Source organism: Abramis brama (genome assembly GCF_963993115.1).
Source record: "Abramis brama genome assembly, chromosome: 1".
NCBI classification, from domain to species: domain Eukaryota; kingdom Metazoa; phylum Chordata; class Actinopteri; order Cypriniformes; family Leuciscidae; genus Abramis; species Abramis brama.
The window spans coordinates 49,236,074-49,263,837 of record NC_139963.1 but is presented as its reverse complement, the minus strand read 5'-3'; the positions used below and the strand labels follow the sequence as shown (position 1 = coordinate 49,263,837).

The 27,764-nt window shown below is 37.7% G+C and overlaps 1 protein-coding gene across 2 annotated transcripts; it reads right to left on the bottom strand.

Annotated features, from left to right (window-relative positions):
* Positions 1–516: 516 nt before the first annotated feature.
* On the bottom strand, positions 517–27,764 carry LOC311077691 (caspase recruitment domain-containing protein 10). Of its 2 annotated transcripts, none has more exons than XM_084106282.1 (24): positions 27,600–27,764; positions 24,542–24,763; positions 23,063–23,200; positions 22,438–22,624; positions 19,390–19,528; positions 18,654–18,824; positions 18,394–18,513; positions 12,718–12,843; positions 12,459–12,626; positions 11,666–11,758; positions 11,549–11,585; positions 10,071–10,111; positions 9,895–9,983; positions 9,773–9,819; positions 8,163–8,283; positions 7,874–8,030; positions 6,703–6,826; positions 6,011–6,251; positions 4,564–4,630; positions 4,373–4,475; positions 4,112–4,270; positions 3,349–3,455; positions 3,151–3,266; positions 517–2,729 (listed from the first exon to the last, which is right to left on the bottom strand). In XM_084106282.1, exons 1-24 carry the CDS (start codon positions 27,604–27,606, stop codon positions 2,525–2,527), a joined length of 2,985 nt encoding a protein of 994 aa, XP_083962408.1. In that variant the 5' UTR covers positions 27,607–27,764; the 3' UTR covers positions 517–2,524. The 2 variants fall into 2 exon arrangements, with proteins under 2 accessions (XP_083962408.1, XP_083962409.1); XM_084106283.1 differs by having other exon boundaries at positions 2,546–2,725.

Sequence of the window (27,764 nt, the reverse complement as noted above, 5' to 3'; positions counted from 1 at the left end):
GGTGAAACTTGGTGACTTTTGTTTTATTACCTATATGAACACACAAAAAAATCAAGGAGATGATTCTGATATGTTAAAGGGTCGTAAAAAAAAAAAGTCACACTTAGCTTCCTCCCGCCCGAAAACGGGCGACATAGGAAATGAATGGGAAATACGAAAAAATAGGAAAACTCAGAGAAACTTTTGGTGGTACAAGCTACAGATCAGCCACTGTGCTGAAAAAAAGTGTACAGCAATGAAGGGGTGACACTCTAGAACATCAAGAGTGCAAATAAGACACCCCCCCCCCCCCCACACACACACACAAACACACACACACACAGAGAGAAATGAACTGGTAAGACTGAAACAGCCAATTTTGCCCCAAACTATATAAAAATTATATAATCATAATAAATCCAAAACTATAGCAAGGAGAGTCAAAAGGTAGGTATCGTTTGAAAGAACTCTTTTTAAATTTTTTGAAAATATAAATTACATTACATTTGGACATTGTCCTGTCAAGAAACAGTGGATAAAAGACAATATATATATATAATTTTTATTATGATTTTGCATATCTTTCTTATTTGTCATGGAATAACTCAGGAAGGAAATAAGGTAGGAGGAAAATTCTTTTTTAGTGAAGTCCCCCTACATGTTAGCTGCATCTGAATAAAAAAATAATAATTTTTGGATAAAGGAATCAAAAGTTACAGCATTTGGAAAAGAGATAGCCTTTTTGTACAGTCTTTGACACCCCCTCATGGGCAATTTTTTCTCTATGAAGAATATCTTGTCATAAAAGCAATAGATTATGTTAATTTTGGGCTCATTTTAATTGTAATAATATGCTGTAAAAAATGAAGTGCCATTTTCAATTATCTGAGAATGTTTCATGAGCTGTATGATGTTTTTGACACATTGCAGTATATTATTTTATAGATTATGAAAAAAAAAGAAATTCTATTTATCAGCAAATAACTCAGCAATACTTAAGAGTTTTTCAAAGTGGATACATTCACTGTAAAGTTCAGACTCTAAGCTTTCAAATGACATCAACTTTGTGTTAATCAAGGCAAGATTTTTTAAAAATATGGTAAAGAATATTTTCGCAGCTAGGTGGCGCCTGATGGCGGTACACTTGGTTTTAGAGGGATTACTCAGCACTCGTTAGGAGTTAATAAATGTAGCTGAGATCCTAAGCTTTAAAATGATATATAATTTGTGTTGTTCCATTCAGTGGTTGCTTAATAATACATTTTTTTCTTTCCGAATGGGAATAAATCAAATAAATAAATAAAAAAGCTATAGGCCGCCTATAGGCGGTTATAGGACATGACACACATTTATATATTTTGAAGCCACTAGATGGCGCTCTTCTCACTTGAACATTTTTTTTTTTTTAGGCCTGCACTCTATTTTGATGTGAAATGTTGCATTTATTGAAAAATAAAATAAAATAAATAAAATAAAAATATATATATTAATTCTAATGGAAAAAATAGCTCATAAAAATTATATAATTAATGCAAAGTATCATAAAAAATTCTAAAAATTCTAAATAATAATCAGAAAACATTATAGAACAAAAATATATTTGAATGGTTATCCTGGGAAAAAGTAAAGTAAAATTTTAAGGCTTCGCCCGTTTTCGGGCGGGAGGAAGCTAAGTGTGACTATTTTACGAAGAAGCCCAGAGGGTTAGATCTGTTGTGGTAATTATGCAAATTAGCACATACATAATTAACAAACAATTTCAAAAAACTTGTAATACATTTTTTTGTTTTTCTTGATGCAAGTAATCAACTCAGTAATTTTCATGGTGATATCTAAAGGTTAACATTTTTACCCAATTCACGTAAGAAAAAGAATGAATAGGCTATATTCGGGTCTTTTTCGAAACTTTCCCCTAATGGGATTCTTTGGGACTTTTTTTTCCTTACACAGGACATATTGAGGATACAAAATCAGTTGAGTTTTCTTCTGTTGCAATTTGTTCAAAGTTGACCCCCATTTTGGCTTAAAATGACTGGACTACTGAGACGATAAAGATATTGTTTTGAAAAAGTTTGCGTGTTCGGGCCCCCAAACTGCAGTTGTCGTGTAAATGAGTGGCCGAAACGACAGTGTTGCTAAAAACGTGTAAACGGCCCCTAAATATCTGTAAACACTTGTGGCCATGTTTTCTGAATCTTTTCTTATAGAAGTTTACTACTATAACTTAATTACTACAACAAAGCTCGAAGTGAAATTATGATATAAAACATGAACACAAAAACAATCCAGAAAAATCCAGAATCAGTTTGTTATAAATATTCATAATAAATTATTCACATTATGGAGTATTTGAGTATACATATATAATCAAGTATGTTCATTAACCATCTGTCTGCTAAAATAATAGTTAGTGTAAAGCATGTCTGGATGCATCATCATTACTTCCAGATTGAAACCATGCATTTTCTGAAAAGCTGTTTTGGAACAATATGTATTGTGAAAAGTTGTAGACTAATGAATGTTGAATGGAGTTGCATGATGATGTCTACAGGACACGCTCCTGCTCCAGCCACACCACAGCCCTCTGCTGGATCAGGATGGTGCTGCGTATGACGGCGAGCAGCTCGTCTGTGGAGCTCCACGTGTTGGGCTCCAGCGTACTGAACATCAGGGGAAGAGTCTCCAGCTGCAGCTCCTCCATCTGACACGCCTCCATCAGATCCTCCTCTCTGTGCCCTGATAACAGCTTCCTGACACACACACACACACACACACACACACACACACACACACACACACACACACACACACACGGGTTTCATTGGGCTCTTAATGTTTGCATGATATCAAAAGCTCAAGGTTGGGCTGATGTTGTAACTACATCATCTTTATCCACTAACCATTTTCATCTATAAGGCCTTCAAACTTTAAGGCTTTTGAACTTTTTTTCAAAACTTAAAAAAAAAAACGTTTGTCTTGACAATTTCTGTATTTGAAATATTACATTTATATAAATTTCAGCTTATTGTAATTCTACTTTCTTACATTCCAAATTCAATTGCAGTTTTTACATCACATTTGCTACATTACTTCAGATTCAGGGATTGAACTTTAAAAGGCGCTTTCAGTTTAATTCCCGATGCCGAGAGACGGACAGATCCAGATGCGCACCTGAACTTGCGGCCCTTCTTGTCTCTGGGTTTGATGTAGATGATGATGGGATAGATGCTCTGCTTCAGGAGATTCTCCACATGATTCAAGCCTAGCTGAAGCAGACAGTGTTTGTCCTGAACACACACACACACACAGACAGAGTTTAACACAGTGGTGGCTCTCAGTGTGTTTTCTTGTGTGTGAGTGTGTGTTTACCTGGTTAATAACCTCTTGAATACTCTGTAGTTTGATTCCCAGTGGTTGATCTGAAGAGTCTAAGAGGAACACACTTTTATCCTGACGCACACAACCCTCCAGCGGCTCTGCACACAATGATAAGAGTAATAATAATTGAATAAAATCCATAAAATGTATAATAAATATGAACAAAAAGGTGAACAGAAAGTTTTTATTTTATATTTTCAGTTTTCATTTTAAGCTTAGTAATATTAAAGTATTTTTAATAGTATTTAATATTTTGATTGAGTTTTTTTTAAATATTTTTAAATGTATATTATATTTATATTATATATTTTTTTCTTGTGTTTTGTCATTTTTTGTAGTTTTCTTTGTCTTTTTTAGTAATAGTATTATAATATACATAAAGATTTTAAACTTGTTTTAATATTTTCCAATATATTGTAATTTTACTTTAAGTTGTAGTAATTGTGTTGGGTTTTTGTCATTTTTAGTAGTTTTTGCCATTTAAGTAGTAATATTATAGTTGTCACGACCCCTGTATCCTTGTTTTGTAAAAGTTTGTCATTTTGGTCGGGTTTTTTTTAAATGTGTATGTGGTATTATTTCAGATCTAATTAAACTTATATGACGTCGGGTAGTTACCAAAGCAACATTTTCATTTATATTTATATATTTTGTATTATTATATCAGTCAACATTTATTTTTTTACAAGTAACATGGTTTTAGTTTTAGTTAACAATAATATTTCTTAGTTTAGTTGACGCTGAGATTGTGTACCTGGATGGCAGGTGTTGAAGTCCAGACCGGATTCGGCCGGTTGCAGAAGCCGCTCGATGATCCCGCGCGACAGCAGAGACGGACAGAAAACCACCGGCCGTCTGCTGGAGACCCGAACCATCTGAACCAGACTGAACGGGATCAGCTGCTCCTCATGACCTACACACACACAAATACATGTACAAACACACACTCACTGCTAATGTTGGGATTTAGTGTTCTTTTTATTCTGTTTGACATGTAGAAGTGGGCGGGGCTTACGGTTACTGAGTGTGTAGAGCACCTGATTGGACGAGCCGATCGCACGATAGTTTGAAGCGACCGCTTTAATGAGCCGTATGTGCTCGGGGGTTTTCTTACAGAACTGAAGACAGACACACAGAAAACAGCTCAATATCTGTGAAAGAGAGACAAACAGAGAGACAGACAGGTATCTAAAGACAGACCATCACCTTCTTCCTGCATTGATTCTGCTCAATCGCCATCGTTCGAAGTCTCACCAACAGCAGCTGCTGAGCTCTGAATGAGAAAAACACCCGTTCAGACTCCTGACATGCTCTATTTGACATCAAGCGGACATTTAACAAAGAAATTCAATGTTACATTACCAAAAATATCTTCTTCTTTTTTTCACAGCACAAATTTCTAAACTTTCCTAAATCGAGATGCATAATACTGGATTTACAAAATAAGAAGTCTTGTTTGAAAATGAATTGAATTTATGATTAAAATGAAATTCAATATCTGCCAATGGGCTCAGATAAAAAAAAGTTGTTTCCCATTTGAATTAAGTTCATTTTTGGCAGATATTTGTTTGCGTTTAAATCATGAACTCCACAAGACGATAAGAATATGAAAGGAAGTCAAAAATGCAAAACCTGACACAGTGACTTGTAACAGACAAAAAATATCATGTGGTCTGAACTCGGCATTACACAGACCGTTCGTTTTGCCTCATATGACCTCAATATATCGTCAGGAGGAATCTTTTTGCGTCTTTGTATCTGCTTTTTGTTCTCTTAAAGGGACGGCACCCTTGACTTGCATGTTATGAATCACCAAAGACCATAAGTTTAGCTAAAAATCTTCTTTACTGTTCTACTGAAGAAAGACAGTCACCGATATCTTGGATGGCCCAAAAATGTCCATTTTTGGCTGAACTATCCCTTTAATATCTTGTCATTTTGCATGTCCAGTAAATGTATTATGATTTAATAATGCATTTGTAAAGGAAAACAAGATAAAAATACTAAGTAAGAAAATCTTTTTTTTTTGCAGTGCTGACCACAGCAATGACATCATCAGCATATTTACATACTGAATTGTGATTGGCTATATAACAAACACTTTCTTTTTCAATGTTTTGAGTATTTGTTGCTTTATTAGAGCTGTTTATGATGTCAACAACCATCAAATAAACATCTCTAATAAAGAAACAAATACTCACAACATTGAAAAATATTTTCTATTTTCTATTGTCTATTCCCAGCCCTGGACCACCAGTTATTTACGTTTTACTTGATTAAAGGCCTGTTGACACCAAGGACGATAACTATAACTATAATGATAAAGATATAGTTCTGAAAATCGTTCTAAATATAAAAGAATAAGTACAATCCAAACCACAAATATAATGATAACGGCATAGAGAAACGCTATAGTTGGAATCATTATCAGAACGTTTTTTTTCCAGCCAATCAGAATCCATCCTGCTTTAACAAGCTCGAGCATTTAAAGCGGTAGACGACAAAATGGCAGCGCTCGCTTATAAACAGAATTTATTAAGTTATCTTTATAATTATCATTCTTGGTGTAAACAGGCTTTTATGTTCAGAAGAGTTAAAGGTATTTTATTTGAATTCTTTAAAATATTTCAATGTTTAGTGTGTTTTTGTGTACCGGTTGTAGTTGGGCACGGCTCCGGCCTGCAGCGGCGCCCCCGTGTGTTTGTCCACGCGAACGCAGCGCCACTGATATTTGCCGTTATAACGTGTGTCGGTGACGTGCAGCACATCGTCACAGTGAACCCTGAGACACGGCGGGTCGCCGTGGGAACTGAGGTCAAGGTTCACGCGCACATAGAACGAGTCGGCGCCAGTGAAGGATGGAGACGAGAGTTCAGCCATTAAACGAGAGTAACCTGAAAGAAAAATGAATGAATTAGATAAAAATGATCTTAAGACATTTCTGATATATAAATTCTGATCTCTCTCTACTTTTTTTTTTTTTATTAATTACTTTTTTATGTATATACTCTACATGGAAAAAATGCATTGTACTGCAAAATAATTACTTGTTTCACAATAAAATTGTATTCTTAAAGCAGCTGAAAATAATCTGTCAGAAAAAAAAGACAAAAACATGAGATACATTTTTTTTTGCAATCACATTAATATCTCTTTATCTGTTTGAGTTTAAGCATAAACTCACTTCATTATGATCAATTTCAACACTTTATATATTACATCATTTTGCATATCGAGTAAACATATCTTGATTTGAGAAGGTTTACATGTTTGTGCTGGAAAACAAGACACAAATACTGAGCGAAAACGTCACATTGTGTAGTGAACTGGATGTTTGTCTCTCACCCTCCTGGTTGTGTGTGTGTTTGAGTGCGTTAGGTTCGGTCCACCACTGTAGTGAGAAATGAGCCACTTCAGACGTACACTGATTGAGGCGAACACGACCCTCGCCCAACAACACCTGATCCAACTAACACACACAACAAAACAAGCATTCAAATGATTATTGATATGAAACAAGGGGTTCTGGAAAGGGGCGGGGCTTAGACATCATCTCTGATTGGTCAGTTACAATGAATCTAATAAATAAACCTCCTATTTGAGATATTCACTGTGAATTTTGTATTTAATGTCTATTAGAGTTTGTCTTGTCTTGTCATTATTCAGGTTTAAATTATTCTCCAAACCAGAATTATTGTCACATGATACTTTTTCAGCCCTGGTCAGGATAGACCAATCACAGTTGTTCACTGGATATTGATATTTTCACTGTGATACAGGCACTCGAGAATAGGACTTTTTCTGTAAATTTAGGAATTTTTTCCTCATCATCTGCACCTGTCTTGTGTGGTGTGCCACAGGGATCCGTTTTGGGACCTTTATTGTTTTCCATTTATATGCTTCCCTTGGCCCACATTTTTCAGAAATACAACATTTCATATTACTGTCATGAAGATGATTCTCTGTTTTACCTTCCAGTAAGGCATGACACCACTGTTTCATTCGATGTGTTATTGAAATGTGTAAAATATATTAAGAGTTGGATAACAAATAATTGTCTGAAGCTAAATGAGGATAAAACAGGGGTTTTAATTCTAGGTTGTCCTGTAAAATTCCTCCTCTGCTCTGGAAGCCTGGTTAGGTCCTCTCTCAACCAGTGTACAAAAACGAATCTTAGCAGAGAGTAGCCAGTTCAGCAATGAGGTTTCTTTACAAAGATAAATTAGGTTTACTTAATTATTCAGTAAAACAATACGTTATTGCGAATTGTTATGTTATTGTTACTTCTTCATCATTGTGTCAATGTTTTATTTGCTGACTTTAGCTAGATCTTTGCATGAAGAACAACATAGTGACGAAACGCGTTTGTCCGTTCAGGACCACTGTACAAACATGTTGATGTAAGGTGACCCGCGGTGTGTTTAGATAGAAATGGCTCATTCTAAGGTAATAAAAACAATGTGTTTCAGTGAAGTAGGAACTACCAGTCTACAGGAAACTTTTTTCAGTCTCTCACCTCCTGCAGTTCACTACCCTCCTTCAGACCGCATCGCTCCGCGGGGGACCCCGCCCTCACCGTCTGCACGAACACGCCCGTCCGGTTGCCCCCGATGATGGTGATGTCACCCGCCAGACTGATGCTTTTGGGAGAAGAGGAGAGCGCTGGAGCCAAGCTGAGAAACGAATGAGACACAAATGAGACGAGAGGAAAGTTTAGTGTCTACTGGTGGAATCAAGCCCTGATTCAGATCAGCTGAATCTAGTGTGAAAGCAGCCTGTTTCCAGTGATGATGAAGAGATCGTACCGCGGTGAGGATGAAGATGAGGATGAGGATGATGAAGGTTCGATCACGTTGATCACGTCAGGAGGAAAGAGTTGAGACGGCAGGGAACTCCACGAACTCATCCGACACGAGTCTAAATCCTCTACAACAGACACAAACAGTTTATGTGAATCTTCACTGGCCTCACGATTAAAATTGATTCACAAGGTAAAGATATGATTGCAAAATATTTCTGAAAGCATCGTCATGCATTTTTTTCTCAGTTATGTTACAAATCAATACACAACAGGGGTTTCAAAATTTCAGTAGCCAGAAAAATACTAGTGAAATGCAATGATTCTCAACACCAAATATTCTCAATATCAAAAATGCCAAAAACAGCAATTGAACACTTATTTTTAACGGTTTTACTACGTTAAATATTTTATTTATTTATTCAATTTAATTATAAAGTACTTTTTAAAATAACAATATTAATATTTAATTAAAACAATTGTTCAGTTAATTTTATTTCTAAGGCACATTTAAACTTTTACACTGACCAAAGTGCTGCATGAAAGACACTTTATAATCATCAAATATATTTTTTAACACAAAATCAACTAAAAATGACAACAGACAAGCAATTAATAGGCCAGTGAATACAAATCTGATTAAAAATTAATCGTATGTGGTCAAGTCATAGTCGACTTTCTGAATAGCTCCGAAACATACAATAGTCAGTATTAAAAGAAGAGCAAAGAAACTTATGGAATCCCATTCCTGCCACATAAAAGAGAAAAAAAAATCATGCTTTGGTAAATCATAATTATGACTTAAAAAGTCTAGATTATGAGATAAAAAGTCATAAAAAGTTATAAGGAAAAAATCCTGCTTTGGTAAATCACAATTATAACATAAGAAAAAAATTACATCAAGACAAAATTATGAAATAAGTCAAAATTATGAAAAAAAAACTAAATCATAATTATGACATAAAAGGTCAAAATTATTACATATAAAGTAAAAATTGTGACATAACAATTATGACATTATAAAGTCATAATTATGAGATAAAAAGTTGAAATTGACATACCAAGTCACAATTTTGAATAAAAAATGAAATAAAATAAAAATAAAAAGCTTTGGTCAATCAATTAAATCACAGTTATGACATAAAGCCAAAAGCAAATCATAATTGAGATAAAAAAATGAAATTATGATATAATAAGTCATTATGACAGTCATAATTATGAGATAAAATCATATGAGATTTTAAAAACAAAATCGAAATTATGAGATTAAAAGATAAATTATGAGATTAAAAAAATCTAAATAACCTTTTCAGGCATTATTTGGCATTATTGCCGCTTGATTATTATGCTGTGCAATGAAGCCAGTGATTGGCCTAGTAATTTGTTTCAAACTTTCTGACATTTATAGGGGTTTACATACTAATTCAAGTTTTTTTTTGTGTGTGAAATAATCAGTAAGCAGAAGACATAAGTAGCATCACAAGCTAAGAATAGATTCTGCAGTTCATAAGAATCATTTCAGAATTTGTTGAAGAAAGAATAATTTTTCTCTGCCATCGTGGAGGAAGATACACAGACAGACAGACAGACAGACAGACAGACGGCTGTATCACACACCTGTAGGCGTCTCGTTCTCGTCGCTCCCCCAAGAGTTCAGATCAAACCTGCAAACACAGGCAGACAGTGAGACGCTAGTGAATCACATATATTTACACTGTTTTCTCCTCTGCGTGACTTACTCCATGTTTGCTCTGCGGTGGATGGAGTTCATGCAGGGAGGAAACGGGAATGTCGAGAGTCTGTTGATGTCCTTCTCCGTGTTACACTCCTGCACAATCACAAAACATACTGTGAGATTTCAAACTTAGCTCATGATCATCACCACATCATATAGTAAAATTATCTTTTTATTTACCGGAGTCAGCAGATTCTCTTCTGAATTTGAGCAGTAAAAGTCTGTGACAAAAACACACAACATCATCAATTCAAGTCACATTTATTTCAATAGTGATTTATATCAGACAGATTGTGTCAAAGCAGCTTCAAAGAAATTAACAGGAAACCCCACAAACAAAAATATGTTCTGAGAACGTTTTGATAACGTTCCCATTAAGTAATGGAATCATTATTTCTGAATGTTCTCAGAATGTTCAAAATATCCAACATTTTTAAAGTTTTAAAAATGTTTTTCTTGTTTATGTGAAGGTTAGCAAAAACATTAAGGAAATGTTGAACATTTTAAGTTTAAGAGCATTTTAAGTAGTAAGTTGCAATGTTTTAAAAAAAAACATTAGAAGAACGTCCACCTAAAACGTTTCATAAGCAATGTATAAATTATGTTTATTGTGCTAACCTTTTGACAACATTACTAAAACCAGAAAACGTAGAACGAAGGTTCTATTAACGTTACTGGAAGAACTTTTTGTTCGTAACTTTGAGAGAACCTTGACAGAATGTTAGCCAAAGTTATGAGAATGTTCCCTATTAGCTGGGAAAGAAAATATAATGTTGCAATTCTAATGTTTTAATTGTTATAATTATAACAATTATAATGTTGCAAAATTCATAAATTATGAAAAATAAAATTTTGGCTGTAAAACAGCTCTACTAATTTCGGTTAAATGTTGATTGAGTTTAGTTTGATAACAGGGTCAATGTGGCAAAGTTCTTCAGTTATGAACCCAGCTAAAAGAGAATGTTTTAATAAATGTTTAATAAATGGCAAGGTTCTCTCAAATTTATGAATAGTTACTTTAACAGAACATCCGCTCTGGTCTTTAATAATGTTCTCAAAACATTAGCGCAAATCATTATGTGTACATGGCTCATGGAACTTTTTTATGTTTCGCTATTTGGACACTTATTTTGATATTCTGTCATTATTTCCTTTAGTTTCTGTTTCCCTGCTCTGTTTCGTTTCAGTTTCCTTGGTTACTGATTATGTTCCTTGTTTGTTTCTATGGTTACTTATTAGTATCACCTGTGTATGGTTATGTTTGCCATGTGCACATACAGTATAATTTATGTGGTTTGCTAGTTCTCCTGAGTGTTAAGAATTTTGAATAAAGACTGTTTTGCTTTGCTACTCCATCTTGTCGAGTGCGCTGCAGGCGACTCGTTACACGTTTTAGTTCAAAATTTGTTTCAGAACGTTCAGAGAATAAGTAATGTTCCCAAAATGTTGGCAAAATTATCAAATGGAATGTTTCCTTAACATTTTTAGAAAAGTAACATATTTACAAAATATTTTTGTTAGTTAGGAAATTAATTTATTAAGTCACTTCGCTTTATTCCACTATAAAGCGAAGTGACAACGTTAGTAAAAGTTTTGTTCTCATCCTATGGTGTTAGTGCAGTCAAATTGATAATATTACTGAAACTACACACACACACCTTCAGACAGCTCACAGATCTGAGCTTGAGAGGTTGACTGTAAAAACAAAATAACAACATGAGAGATCAAGTACACAATGTTGTTGTTATTTTGTGTGAGTGTGTGTGAACTCTGACCTTTTGAGCTCTGAGTGTGAGTGGACTGGGACTCAGATCGACTGAACAGCACGGCCCAAAACACTGATCCTCACTGAACAACGACAGATGAGACTACAAACACACACACACACACATCTGTTAGGATCTGTTGAGGTGACAGCATTCAATTTAACAGATAAATGTACACTAAACACAAATAAAACTAACCAAAACAGTTAAAATTCACTATGTAAACAGACATATATTGTATTTTTAATTAGTAATTATGTTATTTTTATTGAAGAACCAGGATCCCATGCCATGGAAAACATGGATATATAAAAATGTAAAAAAAAAAAAAAAAAGTATATATGAAAATTAATAAGATCTAAACAAGTCATGGAAATTAATTAAAACCCTAAAAAGTTATGAAAATGAATAAAATCTTAAAAAGTCATGTCAAATATTAAAAATAATAAATATTTATGTAAATTAATAAGTACATTTTTTCATAATCGTAAATCGTACATTTTCATGAAAACGATTAAGACCTTAAAAGGGTGTGTAAATTATTAAAATTTAAATATTCACGTAAATGAATAAAATCTTTACAAGTAATGTCAGATATTAAAAAACAAATATTTCTGTATATTAATAAGACATTAAAAGGGCATGTAAATGACGTATAAAAATACAGGTATTATAAAAACGTAAATATTTGTAAAACTTTTTTTATGTTTCGTTATTTGGACTCTTTAAATATTCCTGAAAATGACTAAAACTTGTGAGCAGCTGCTTGTGTAGTGTTGGACAGTGAGTGGTGCAGTCGTACGCAGTGCAGGCAGGTGGCGCTCTGCTCTCTCTGCTCTCGACTCTTCTCCGTCTCTCTCTGCTGCTGCTCCAGGCTGTTCTGAAGCTCCGCCATGCGTTTGCGCAGACGGTTCTTTTCCAGCAGGCAGTCGGTGAACTCCAGCTGCAGACCGTCACGACTGCGCAGCGCCTTCAACACACACAGTAACAGAAGAGTGGACGTTTGTGTGTGTGTGTGTCTGTGTGTGTATGTGTCTGTATGTGTGTGTGTGTGTGTGTACCTGGTCTCTCTCTCTCTCCAGCTCCATGATCTGGGTGAAGTAGGACACACTCCTGCTCTGCTCCGTCTCCCAGTCCAGCTGCAGAGTCCTGAGCCGCAGCTGAAGCTGCTCACACTGAGACGCCAGCTACACACACACACACACACACACACACACACACACACACACACACACACACACATATGGATAAATATTCTATAATATATATATAAGATAATATATATATAAGATATATATATATATATATATATTAGTGCTGGGAAAAATCGCGGGATTTATCGCGATTAATTGCATCCAAAATAAAAGTTTGTGTTTGCATAATATATGTGTGTGTACTGTGTATAATTATTTTGTATATATAAATACACACATATTCATGTATATATTTAAGATTTGTATTTATTTATATATAAATTATTTATATTTATATATAATATAAATTATGTATAAATGTATATACAGTATACACATGCAAATATTTCTTAAATAAATACATGCATATGTTTGTATTTATATATACAAAATAATTATACACAGTACACACACATATTATGCATACACAAACTTTTATTTTGGATGCGATTAATCGTGATTAATTTTTTTCCCAGCACTAATATATATATATATATATATATATAGGGCTGTCAAAGTAACGCATTCATTTCGATGAATTAATCTGAGAAAAAATAAAGCGTTAAAAAAAAAAATAGCGCAGATTAATCCATTCCATATTGACCTTTGACCCGGAGCCGTTCTAGCCAACATTTGACTGTAAAATGAAGGAGGGAGATGAGAATGCGCTGCCTGGATCATTGATTGGGACATTTACTTATAAAAAACGGCCTGATGGAAGTGTTGATAAAAATAAAGTCGTATGCAATGTCTGCAGCAAGCAATTTGCATATCACCGGAGTTCGTCAACTCTAAAGTACCACACCAATGCAAAGCATCCAGGAGTTAACGTTAATCCGGAGGTACGACCTAGCATGTCTCGTGATAACAACTCTAGCAGTCAACGCCATCTTCAAACCACACTGGAGCAAACACTGAAATGCAAACTTAGCAAATCTGTATGTGACCGACTGAGTCACATGCAATGTCCTGCAGACCAGTTTCGGTGATAGACAGGGGGTTAGCAGAGGTTTAGCAAATAGCCTCTTCAGACATAACATATAACCCGCTATCGCGAAACAACATTATGTTAAAAATACAGCAGCTGTACGAAACTGAAAAACAAAACAAAAGGAGTTGTATTGGTGGGAGCTGAATATATATTGCGCTGACAGGGGATCGCTGGACTTCAGTTAGTAACCACAATTACCTTGGTGTTACGGCACACTGAAGCACTTTTGAATTTATTTCCTCAGCATATTATGTCATATTGTTGATTGTTATGGCCATTATTTGAACAGTGAAAATAATAATAAAAAAGTTTTTGAACTTTAATGTCACTAATGCTGATTATTTATTGATTCATTTTAATTGAAATATTTAAAATACTTTCACACATTTAGATTAATTAATCACAGAGTATTTAATTAATTAGATTACATTTTTTAATCGATTGATAGCCCTAATATATATATATACAGTGAGGAAAATAAGTATTTGAACACCCTGCTATTTTGCAAGTTCTCCCACTTAGAAATCATGGAGGGGTCTGAAATTGTCATCGTAGGTGCATGTCCACTGTGAGAGACATAATCTAAAAAAAAAAATCCAGAAATCACAATGTATGATTTTTTAACTATTTATTTGTATGATACAGCTGCAAATAAGTATTTGAACACCTGAGAAAATCAATGTTAATATTTGGTACAGTAGCCTTTGTTTGCAATTACAGAGGTCAAACGTTTCCTGTAGTTTTTCACCAGGTTTGCACACACTGCAGGAGGGATTTTGGCCCACTCCTCCACACAGATCTTCTCTAGATCAGTCAGGTTTCTGGGCTGTCGCTGAGAAACACAGAGTTTGAGCTCCCTCCAAAGATTCTCTATTGGGTTTAGGTCTGGAAACTGGCTAGGCCACGCCAGAACCTTGATATGCTTCTTACAGAGCCACTCCTTGGTTATCCTGGCTGTGTGCTTCGGGTCATTGTCATGTTGGAAGACCCAGCCTCGACCCATCTTCAATGCTCTAACTGAGGGAAGGAGGTTGTTCCCCAAAATCTTGCAATACATGGCCCCGGTCATCCTCTCCTTAATACAGTGCAGTCCCCCTGTCCCATGTGCAGAAAAACACCCCCAAAGCATGATGCTACCACCCCCATGCTTCACAGTAGGGATGGTGTTCTTGGGATGGTACTCATCATTCTTCTTCCTCCAAACACGTTTAGTGGAATTATGACCAAAAAGTTCTATTTTGGTCTCATCTGACCACATGACTTTCTACCATGACTCCTCTGGATCATCCAAATGGTCATTGGCAAACTTAAGACGGGCCTTGACATGTGCTGGTTTAAGCAGGGGAACCTTCCGTGCCATGCATGATTTCAAACCATGACGTCTTAGTGTATTACCAACAGTAACCTTGGAAACGGTGGTCCCAGCTCTTTTCAGGTCATTGACCAGCTCCTCCCGTGTAGTTCTGGGCTGATTTCTCACCTTTCTTAGGATCATTGAGACCCCACGAGGTGAGATCTTGCATGGAGCCCCAGTCCGAGGGAGATTGACAGTCATGTTTAGCTTCTTCCATTTTCTAATGATTGCTCCAACAGTGGACCTTTTTTCACCAAGCTGCTTGGCAATTTCCCCGTAGCCCTTTCCAGCCTTGTGGAGGTGTACAATTTAGTCTCTAGTGTCTTTGGACAGCTCTTTGGTCTTGGCCATGTTAGTAGTTGGATTCTTACTGATTGTATGGGGTGGACAGGTGTCTTTATGCAGCTAACGACCTCAAACAGGTGCATCTAATTTAGGATAATAAATGGAGTGGAGGTGGACATTTTAAAGGCAGACTAACAGGTCTTTGAGGGTCAGAATTCTAGCTGATAGACAGGTGTTCAAATACTTATTTGCAGCTGTATCATACAAATAAATAGTTAAAAAATCATATATTGTGATTTCTAGATTTTTTTTTTTAGATTATGTCTCTCGCAGTGGACATGCACCTACGATGACAATTTCAGACCCCTCCATGATTTCCAAGTGGGAGAGCTTGCAAAATAGCAGGGTGTTCAAATACTTATTTTCCTCACTGTATATCACCCTGCTGCCACCTCAGCTCCCACTAGGCCCTTCACCCAGGCCTCAGCATGGAGCCGGCTGCAGGCTCAGTCGCTGCCAGGCCAGGTGGCAAGTGCAAGAACAAGCGTCCCTGAGATGGGCCACCCAGGGATGGAGGAACGAGCTCTTCTGGAGATGTTGACCGCACCACTCCTTCCCCCGGAGGAAGGTCGGGTGGAGAATGGTGCCCTTGGTTCCACTGGCTCAGTTTGTGGAAGCCTGGAAAGTGCTTCCTAACCTGTCCAGCTGGCTCCTCTGCACCATCAGACTCGGCTATACGATTCTGTTCGTCTGGCACCTGCCCAAGTTCAGGGGTGTTCACTACACTAGGGTGTTGAGCGAACGGGCCTCTGTCATGCATGCAGAGATTGCAGTCCTACTGGCGAAGGGTGCGATAGAGCCGGTCCCTCCAGCCGATATGAAGACCGGCTTCTACAGCCCATACTTCATTGTACCCAAGAAAGGCAGTTGGTTACGGACAATCTTGTACCTGCGAGTCTTGAATCGGGCCCTTTACAAGGTTCTGTTCAAGAAGCTCATGCAGAAACGCATTTTCGAATGCATCCGTCCCCGAGATTGGTTTGCAGCGATCGACCTGAAGGACACGTACTTTCATGTCTCCATCCTCCCGCGACACAGGTTATTCCTGCGCTTTGCGTTCGAGGGTTGAGCATATCATTACAAAGTCCTACCCTTCGGGCTGGCCCTATCGCCAACCGCCTTTACGAAGGTCACAGAGGCAGCCATTGCTCCCATGAGAGAGCATGGTGTTCGTTTCCTCAACTATCTCGACGACTGGCTGATACTAGCGCAGTCCTGGGAGCAGTTGTGCGAGCACAGGGACCTGGTGCTCTGGCATCTCAGCCAGTTGGGTCTTCAGGTCATCTGAGAAAAGGGAAAACTCTCTTTCCACGGTATGGAGCTGGATTCGTCCCACCAGACGGCACGCCTCACAGATGAACGTGTCCAGTCAGTGCTGAACTCCTTGAATACTATAAAAAGCAGAACAGTGGTCCCACTGAAACTTTTTTAGAGGCTCTTTGGGCATCCGCAGCCGCAGTAATGCCACTGGGTTTGCTTCATATGAGACCACTTCAGCACTGGCTTCACGGCCGAGTCAATAACCCCGGCTTGTCGCCAAACCCTTAGCCCGTGGTGTCCAGGTATGCTGTGCAGATACCTCCAACACCGGATGGGGGGCCATATACAACGGGCATGCAGTAGTGGTGATTTGGACGGGCCCCCAACTGCATTGGCACATCAACTGCCTCGAGTTGCTAGCAGTACACCTTGCTCTGAGCTGCCTCAAAAAGCCTCTGCTTGGCAAGCATGTGCTGGTCTGTACAGACAACACTGCAACCGCTGCGTACATCAACCATCAAGTTGGTCTACGCTCCCCTTGCATGTCACAACTCACCCGCCATCTCCTCTTATGGAGTCAGAAGCATCTGAGATCGCTTCGTGCCACTTATATGCCCGGCCTGCTCAATCGTGCCGCCGACGAGCTCTCTGGAGCTGTGGCCCCAGGAGAGTGAAGACTACATCCCCAGGCAGTCCAGCTGTTCTGGGACCACTTAGGGGGCCGCACAGATAGATCTGTTTGCCTCTCCAGACCATTGCCAGTTGTTCTATTCCCTGACCGAGGGGACCCTCGGCACGGATGCACTAACAAACAGCTGGCCCCGGGGCCTATGCAAGTATGCGTTTCCCCCAGTGAGCCTTCTCGCACAGACACTGTGCAAAGTCAGGAAAGAAGGTCTTGCTAGTTGCTCCTTATTGGCCCAACCTGACCTCGTTCCCCGAATTGATGCTCCTCTCAACATTCCCATTCCTCTCAGGGAGGACCTCCTCTCTCAGAGACGGGGCACCGTATGGCACCCGCGTCCAGACTTCTGGAAACTCCATGTCTGGTCCCTGGACAGGACGTGGAGGTTCTAGGTGATCTACCACAAGCTGTCATAGACACCATCACTTCTGCGAGAGCACCCTCTACGAGGTTTGCCTACACTCTGAAGTGGAACCTGTTCATTGAGTGGTGTTCTTCACAGAGAAGACCCCCGAAGATGTTCGATCGATACTGTGCTATCCTTTCTGCAAGTTGGGTTGGAGCCACCCTCAAAGTGCATGTTGCCTCTATTGCCGCACATCACGATACAGTTGATGGAAAATCCGTAGGGAAGCATGACCTGATCGTCAGGTCAGGCGCGAGGAGACTGAATCACTTCAGCGAAAAACAAATGGTGCGTGCATCCGCTTCCGTATTTATACCCTCGCTACAGGGCGGAGCGCGAGATGCAAATCTCACACGCCAATGTGCATTGACTCGTTTAATTAATACTCAAAGATGACAGGCTCCCTAAGCGTGATCCCAATCATTTGGCATGGTCAACTCATGTCTCTGTTCCCTCCTTCAGGGAACGAGGGTTACATTCGTAACCGAGATGTTTCCTCTTACTTTCTCTCTCTGCGTCTCCGAGCTCTCCAGCTCTTCCTGCAGCCGGGCGATGGCGCCGCACAACTCCTGCCGCTGCTCCACTGCCTCCCGCCGGTCCTGCTGGAGGATGTCCAACAGAGCCTACACACACACACACACACACACACACACACACATTACTCACACACATTACTCACACACATTACTCACACACATTACTCACACACATTACTCACACTCCTGTAAGTGTAATGATGAGCTGAGAGAGTCTTGTGACTGACCTGATTTCCAGAGTTATGCTCTGTATTTCTCACAGTGAGCAGTGGCGTCTCCTTCGGGCCTGCAGACGCTCCGTCACACGCCTCACTGCTCGTATGATGCATCAGTGAGGGGGCGGAGCCATCGTCTGCTCTTTTCTCCACCTCCAGCAATCTCTTCCTGAGCTGCTCCACCTGCACGGACACACCCTCTATAAGCCTGACATGAACTCTGTGCAGGTCAGAACTACATTATTCATAGTGTCTCAACAAGTCAAGTCAAGTCAAGTCACTTTTATTTATATAGTGCTTTTTTACAATAAAGATTGTTTCAAAGTAGCTTTACAGTGATAACAGGAAAATAATGCAACAATGTTTGTTCCTAGAAGAAAATACCATCACAGTCCAGCTTAAGTAAGTTCAGTGATGGTTAATTTTTGTTGTAAAAAAGTTATTAGTTTAGTCAATTTATATATATTTAGCCGCACTGGAGAAAACAGTGATGTCATCGTCCAGCTCATTTCAGTTCTCATATAATGGTGTCAATGCAGACAGATCAATAATATTGTAGAATATTAAACAAACAACAAACAGTTTAGTGTTTATTTTATCCATCAATGGTTGGCTCTCATGACCAATATGCCTCTAATTCACACTGAAGAACTTTTTTTACACTATATAGTCAACACTTCAATAAATGTTTCAACTGATCAACAGGTGATTTCATGGGAGACGAGTCTTAATTTTCCATATATTGTACCTCTGTGAGTAGTTCTCTCTCGCGCACAGAAGCTTTGCGCTGTTCCTCTAGCGCTCGCGAGTATTTCACAGCCTGTTCCAAGTGTCTGTCCTTCAGCAAACCCAACTCACGAGTACAAGACTCCCAGTCATGCCTCAACCTAACCCAGAAATACACAGGTAGAAATGTATTTACTCTCAGGCATTTGACTTGCAATGTATTTAATAGGGGTTAGGGGTGTGCCGGTTTCAGAATTGGTGATGACGGTTATGACGTGAGTCAAATGTGACGGTTCGTAACATAACCGTCGGGGGGGGTGGGGGGGTGGGGGTTGCGACGTTCGTCTGTTATAGGACAACTTAGTTTGAATAAAATTTATATTTGTGTAGTGTTCAATGTTGTTATCAATAGAGATACGCGGATGGGGTATTAGTTCTTCCGCAACCACGTCACAAAACTCATCATCCGCACCAACGTTTTTTAACCAGATTTCAAAGCCGCACCCGCCCGCCATCCGTGTTGTGGTCTATGGACGATGCAATGCTCTGCTGATGCGAGCCGCAAGAAAGCCCTTGTCTCTTCTAGAAAGGATGCAGCAAAGATATTTAATGCTAATGTATGAGCCATAGGCATACGCTGAGTTTCATTCATTTACGATGAGATGCGCTCTACTTCACAATGCAATGCAAGTGAACGCGGCGCGCCGTCGCCTCAATGTCACGGTTATTATATTGTCTCCTATATTTGTCTCCTTTTTATTTATTAAATACATGCAATTGGTTGATGAAACATTTATTAAAATTAAGATACAATTTGTACAAAACGAAATTCGCTTTAAAGAAAGGTTTTCTACAAAGCAAAACTTAATGAAGTGGTAAAAATCATGTCTGACGATTTACAAAACAAAACTTCATTAAGTGGTAAAAACCATGTCTCCCGATTGCAAATGTTCATTGCTAATGTTTATTATTGCAAATGTTTTTCATTTGTTTAATAAATCTCATAATGATGGCACATCACTATATCATAGCTTTTATTTCTATCTCAAATGATTGGCGGTCGGTCGGTCAGGGGGTACTTGGCAAAGAATCAAATACAGTTGGAAACGACGTAGACCATTAATAACACAGACTGTTAACAATTGTTTTTAATTAGTATTTAAACATTCTCTATGATAAAAAATGTTTGTAAAAAATATTTTAATAACACGGTTTTGGCGGTTATAGAGTTGTAACGATGGTGTTCAACTATAACCGTCGGTCTCACGGTTATGGGTGTTTCTGCAACTACGGGCACTTTTGACTATCCCAATTTTTAAAAAAATCAACCTCTATGAATTTCAATTTTAACCATCACAGTCTATAATACATATAAAAATGTACACAAAATAGAATGTAGCTGTTAAGATTTTAATCTGGAACATGTTTATTTTTTATGTTTTTCGGGTCATCTTCTTAAAAAGTGTCCTTACCGCAATGTTACAATAACGTTCATTTTATAAATTTTTCTTTAGTAATTTCTATAAAATTTTTTATGTATTTAAATAGCTTTTTCAAATTTGATGCAGTTTTGTAAATACTGATATAAAAAAAAAAATACAAAATAGGGAATTTCATGTTTTTTTCTATGCCATGTAAAAAATGTACAGTAACCTTAGATGTCAATTGTTTCCATACACACAAAAGATAACATAATTCACTTTTTATGACAGATGTTGCAATTTCAATGTGTTAATCATCTCAACTTAAGTGTAAAAATATTTTTTTGCAAATGAAAATGTGAAAAAAATGAAAATAGAGCAGTGCTGCGGTAATGACATCTTGTGTCGGTAAGGACAAATTTTTTTTTTTTATGTAAAAAATGTCATGTTTATATATATACTAATATATATATACTAATATATACTTCAGTACTAATAATATACTGAATATTTGTCATTTAATACACAGTTAACCTTGAATTTGTCTCTACCGCAACACAAGGTCTTTACCGCAACACCTAAATTTGCTGCGGTAAAGACATGTTGCGGAAATGACATTTTTGCTAATATTTTAGCTAATTGGCAGCTAGCAAGGCCTACCACATTAGTTTTGACTCTTAGCATCTTAATATACATGAATTCAACAGTAATATACATTTATTTTTAAAATGTAGTTCAAAAATACACAATTATTAAGCTGAATGGTAAGGACGCACAATAAATACTAGAGCAGAAAAGATGATGTTTACCTTATTTTTTTGGTATCTTGTGAGTGAGGTAGTGTGGTGGCCCAGTCTGTCAGCAATGTGCTCAAGTGATAATTTCTGTTTCCATAGAAACTAGACTTGTTTGTGTTCGATAAAATTTCATAATAAAAGCTTTATTTCATTGTTGCGGTAAGGACTCAAAAGTGTGGGACAGGTACATTTAGTTAAAAAAATCATAAAAATGATCAGTAAATAATACAAAGAATTTTAAGATGCAGTAAATGAATCTGTATATTAAACAATTCCATTTGAAATAATGTCATATTGTAAAAGAATGAGCTAATTTTAAGTATCTCAACATTGAAACCACGGGTGTGGGACATGAGCAAAAATGGTGTTTGGACCTATAAATGCTTCATAATTTTACATTAAATCATATTATTTATTCATTATTTTTTATGTCAAGGTGTGTATTGACACTACGTTTATATTTATGAAACATCAAATGACAAATTTTAACATATATCTAAATTTCACTCCTGGGACTTAAAAGTGCCCGTAGTTGCAGAAACACCCTTATATACTAAACGTCACACCCTATTTAAGGCACACATTTTTATCATTTGATGCAATCCATGGGAATAAACCCCATAACCTTCCCATTGCAAACACCATGCTCATACACTACCGTACAAAATGAAACTAATTAATACTTTTATTGAGCAAGGATGCATTAACATACATACATACATATATATATATATATATATATATATATATATATATATATATATATATATATATATATATATATATATATACACTACTGGTCAAAAGTTTTATATATATATATATATATATATATATAAATTATATGTGTACCTCTCCTGCTGTATCCGGTCCTGTCGCAGCTCTTGCGCTTTGCGTTCAGCTCTGCTGCGCTCCTCCTCGGCCACACGGCAGCGCTGAGACAGACGCCGCTCACACAGACGACTGCCGCGCAATTGTTCTCGCAGCTTACGCACTTCCAGCAGCAGAAACTGAGTCAGACCCTCAGGACCCTCCTCATCTACACACACATATTACAAAAATAACATTTAACTGCTGCATGAATGACCATTGAAGTCGTCTTTTCTTCCCTATAGTGACGCATGAAACCACTTCTCAAACAAGAGCAAATGTAGGGCAGGGCTTGATTTTGTCCGTGGGGAATTGATTAGATGTTTGTGGTTTGCTATTAGTGGATCTGGTTTTGATTGACAGGTTGACCCGCCCTCACGCCAGTAAACACGTCATCAGAGAAGAGAGGACATGTAAGAAGGAGAGGAAGTTATTATGATTCAAGATTGTGAAGCACATGAATTTAAAAAATGTATGTGAAAAATTCCTCATTGACAAAATCAAGTCCCGTTTCACTCGTATATACGTCACAACAGGTGAGAAAAGTCTAGAGCAACTTCCGTTTCGTGCTGACTTTTAACGGCAGAAATGTGACGCATTCACACACCCAGCATGATGGAGCAGCGTTGAGTCGGTTGTTGTCCGGTCAGCTGTGTGAACTGCTCCGGATGATAAAACTCCAGTGACTCCATGAAAGCCTGTAGACCGCGCTCGCCACGCCCCCTCAGGATGTCCAATAAACGGCCTGCACACAACAACCAATCAAATCACTGCACACTGATACTGACACACATGCCAACCAATCACAGTACACTGTACATTCTCTCTCTGTAAATGTGAAGGTTTGCTTCTAAATTCACATACTATCCATCCTAAATAGTATGTGATGTGAGGATGAGTACGTACTAAATCAAAGCACACTGAAAAACAGTATGTCAAAGAGGAGTGCTATTTAGAGTAAAATTTGCATTCGTAAATGAGTGTTGGGCTAATATAAGGCCAAGTCATGTTTATTTTTAGTGCTTTATAGAATACAGATTGCTTCACAGAAATAAGCAGGAAAATATTAGTGTTGTAAAACTCACCAATTATGAAACAACTTGAAATTATGAAATTTCGGCTGTAAAGTAGCTCTAGAATATAATAGTCAACAGTCAGCTTAATTCAGTTCAGGTTTTGATCTCATTCGATTGTGTCAAGTGCAGTCAAATCAATAACATTTCTAATTGTTAACTGTCTTTAAGCCCATATTGTACCCACAACCCTTTTCTTTACACAAGCGGAAAAGATTTTTTTTTTTTGTTTCCCTATTGACTTTTCCAGATGTGCGTGTGAGGAAAGTGAGGCTGAAGATTTTCAATGAATGAACCTGAGTGCAAACAGTAAGAACAAACGCGTCTTGTGGTACCATGACTCAATCTTATGACGTTGTAGAATTTCCGAAACGGCTGTACTGTCTTACTACACACTCTGAAGTATGACCTTTACACTAGCGAAGGGACAAATAGAGCAGAGGGCTGAATCAATTGAACCAAATAATTCACTCTTTTGAAACGAACATCATACTAACCTTTAAATGACGTTATTTTAGCATTAAGGAAACTGGACATTTTTATGTTCAAGAATGTTACAAAATAGCATTATTATAATGTTGAGTTGTTAATAAAAATAAGTTGAAAGAACGTTTCAGGAACACCATAAATGTTCCTCTAACATCAAGAAAAAATTGACATTTTCATGTTTACATATGTTTGGAGAACATTCTTAGAACAAACAATTGCTAGCTGGGATGACAGGGCTCCAGACTTACTGTTTTTACTAGGAGCGATGTAGCCCCTAACTGAACATTTTTAGGAGCACAGGCAGAAAATTAAATCAACCTGCAACACAGTTATTCACATTCACATTTATTATCAATCATAATGTCTTAATATTAATTAAAAAGCAAAACGAGTGAGCTGAAAAGCCAATAAGCACCCTGTGCAGCCACCTACTGGTTACAATGGTAGAGCAGCGTTTCAAAAGCGCCCATCACTACTTTATGTGCGCTGTGATGTGATTGATGTGCAGTGCTCTGCGTCCTCACCGGCTCTGCTGATTCTCATCGGATACTGACTGGAGTTGAGCACCTCGTCCTCGTCCTGCTCGTCGATCACCTTACACTGGCGCAGATACGGCGTCAGCTTCGCCGGGTTTAAGACGCGGGTCAGTTTGTGTCGGACTCCTTCCACTCGCTCCCAGAGCTCCTCGCACTTCTCCTCCTCTGACGGGGTCATGACCGAGCTCTCGTCTCCCTGCAGCCATTCACCTGTGGAAACACAAGATCTTCACAGGGGGCTCTCCTCAAGTGTAGGTGTAGGTGGCAAGAAAAGTGGCTAAATTGTGCCCTTTTCCTGTTTTTGTGGTTGTTGTAGTAGCTACATCAAAGATGGTAATATACAGACCCTTTCCAAAAAATTAGAATATCATGGAAAAGTTTATTTATTTCCATAATTCCATTCAAAACGTTAAACTTCCATAGATTATAGATTCAGGGCCCACAACTTAAACGATTTCAAGTATTTAGTTGTTTATTTGTACATAATTTGGGCTTCCAGCTCATAAAACCCATGGAAACATGATTTAAAAAAATTAGAATATTACATGAAATCACAAAGCACAGAGCAAATTTTGCATCTCATTTGGAAACCAAGGTCCCAGAGTCTGGAGGAAGAATGGAGAGGCACACAATCCAAGATGCTTGAAGTCCAGTGTGAAGTTTCCACAGTCTGTGTTGGTTTGGGGAGCCATGTCATCGGCTGGTGTTGGTCCACTGTGCTGTCCACTCAACGCAACCGTCTACCAGGACATTTTCAGAGCACTTCATGCTTCCTTCAGCAGACAAGCTTTATGGAGATGCTGACTTCATTTTCCAGCAGGATTTGCACCTGCACACACTGCCAAAAGAACCAAAACCTGGTTCAATGACCATGGTATCACTGTGTAATTACTGTGTGATTTCATGTAATATTCTAATTTTTTGAAATCCTGTTTTTGTGGGTTTTATGAGCTGGAAGCCCAAATTATGTACAAATAAACAACTAAATACTTGAAATCGTTTAAGTTGTGGGCCCTGAATCTATAATCTATGGAAGTTTAACATTTTGAATGGAATTATGGAAATAAATAAACTTTTCCATGATATTCAAATTTTTTGGAAAGGGTCTGTATACTGTAGGTCAAAAACTAGGTCACAACTCACACAGCACACATTGTAAAAGCTTAGAGAAAGATTAGTTTAAATCAGCATCAATTCAAAACTATTTTAGCCTATGTTTTATGGGCAATTCGTAGCTCCATTACATTTTGCAGACAATTCGTAGATTTTTTATGTTTTGCTGGCAATTCATTGATAATTTAAAGGTATAGTGGAGGATCTTTCCGAATTTTAGATAAGACCCGCCCTCTCCACTTTTTGAATAGTTTGATTGATTCACCAGAATGATTGACAATTAGGAGGACCAATAGTATAGGCGATCCACCCGGAAGTAAAAAATCCTCCGCTATACCTTTAAGTTTTTAGCTGAGTTGAGTTTATTTGACATAAAAAGTAGCAAAACTTCTTTGTCAAGGATAACACATTAAAGTTAATGTGTTAATGTATTAAAGTTTCATTAACTTATTTCTATTGTGGTCCTTGATTTTTGTTCAAACGTGGACAAACGTCCAGCTAAAATGTTTCACGGAAAAAAACTATGTGAATGATGTATAAATTATGTTTTTGAGCTAACCTTTTGAAAACTTTATTAAAGACCAGATAATGTTGAACGAACATTCTGTTCATATACTGCCAGAACGTTCGCCAAAGTTCTAAAAACGTTTCCTGTTAGCTGGGTTCATGCTTGCTTTTTTCTGAAAAGAAAAATTCCGTATGAATCACATCGTATAACTTAATACAACATCTCTTAAAATAGCTAGTTTTTCATGAGATTGAAGTGAGATGAGATTGATATGATGAAGGTGAAATATCGCAGATCCACATGATCATAAAACACAGATGTAAACATGTTCTGCATGAGGGCCGAAAGAGGGACTGTGAGAGAGCAGTTTTCTCACAGCAGAAGAATGCAGGTGGTACCATCCTCTCAATGTACACAAGAGATCATCAGACAGACAGAGCGATAACACTGCCAGAGGAACTATTGAAAACAAACTTCATTTTCACCCAGGCCTGCCGATACCTGCACACCCACCCACAGGAGATATCAGTTACATTTCATGTAACTATCAACTTTGTCTCAAATATGTTTTTTTTTTTTCTTATAAGCACAACAACAACAACAACAAAAAAATTCTACCAGGAGGACTTTCCAAACAAACAATGGTCTTCCTCATGAGAGATGATGAAGATTTGGGGTGGGTGCATGCAGGGTTTAGGGTTTGTATGCGTCTCTGCTCAGGTGAGGCAGGTCCAAACACATGCTGGAATCTCAATGAATGTCTCATAGTGAAGGAATCCACAGCTGGGAAGTTTACAACTATACACTACAGGCTACATTACAAACAAAACACACAACAACACTACGATAATATTAACACAATTCTAACATATAACTACTAACAACCCAGCTAACAGGGAGTGTTCTCAGAACTTTGGCTAATGTTTTCTCAAAAGTTATGAACAAACGTTTTACCAGTAATGTTAACAGAACCTTCGTTCAGAGTTATCTGTTTTTAATAATGTAGTAGGCTACAAAACATAACACATTGGAACTTTTTTAGATGGATGTTCGTCTAAAAAAAATGAAATGTTACATTTTTCAGAACGTTCTGAAAACATTCCACAATAACGTTCCCATAATGTTTACAAAATTGATTGTTCCCTTCATGTTCGCATGACCATGATAAAAATAGAACATTCAGAAATGGAACGTTAGCAAAAACATATTTTTGTTAGCTGGGCTAGTAGTAAAACAACAACACAACAACAGAAGAAACTCATCAAGTTTGAAGGTTAAACGTGTTTTTGTTGGTCCATAATGTCACACAATTCCAAAGTAGCCTATCGTTCTTTAAATTAATTGATTCAAACTGATCTTATTCTGTAGGCTATTATGAATCGATTCATCAAGCAGCTGATGAGGCTGATCAGATAAACATCTTACCGCTCATGATCCACAGCAAACGAGATGAGAGAGGGAAAGAACAACAGCAACACTTCAGACACAAATCAGAGAAGACGAGAAGAGAAGCCAAGTTTGATATGAGCAACCCGTCTCTCCCTCTCTCTTTCTCTCTCTCTCTCTCTCTCTCTCTCTCTCTCTCTCTCT

Bases quoted from the DNA above. Each gene is read 5' to 3' on its own strand.
- LOC311077691 (XM_084106282.1), bottom strand. The intron at 8,284-9,772 runs GTGTGTGATACA...TGTCTGTTGTAG, and splicing joins CGAGAACGAGACGCCTACAG to AGGATTTAGACTCGTGTCGG. The intron at 6,252-6,702 runs GTGAGAGACAAA...TTTTTCTTTCAG, and splicing joins ACACACACACAACCAGGAGG to GTTACTCTCGTTTAATGGCT.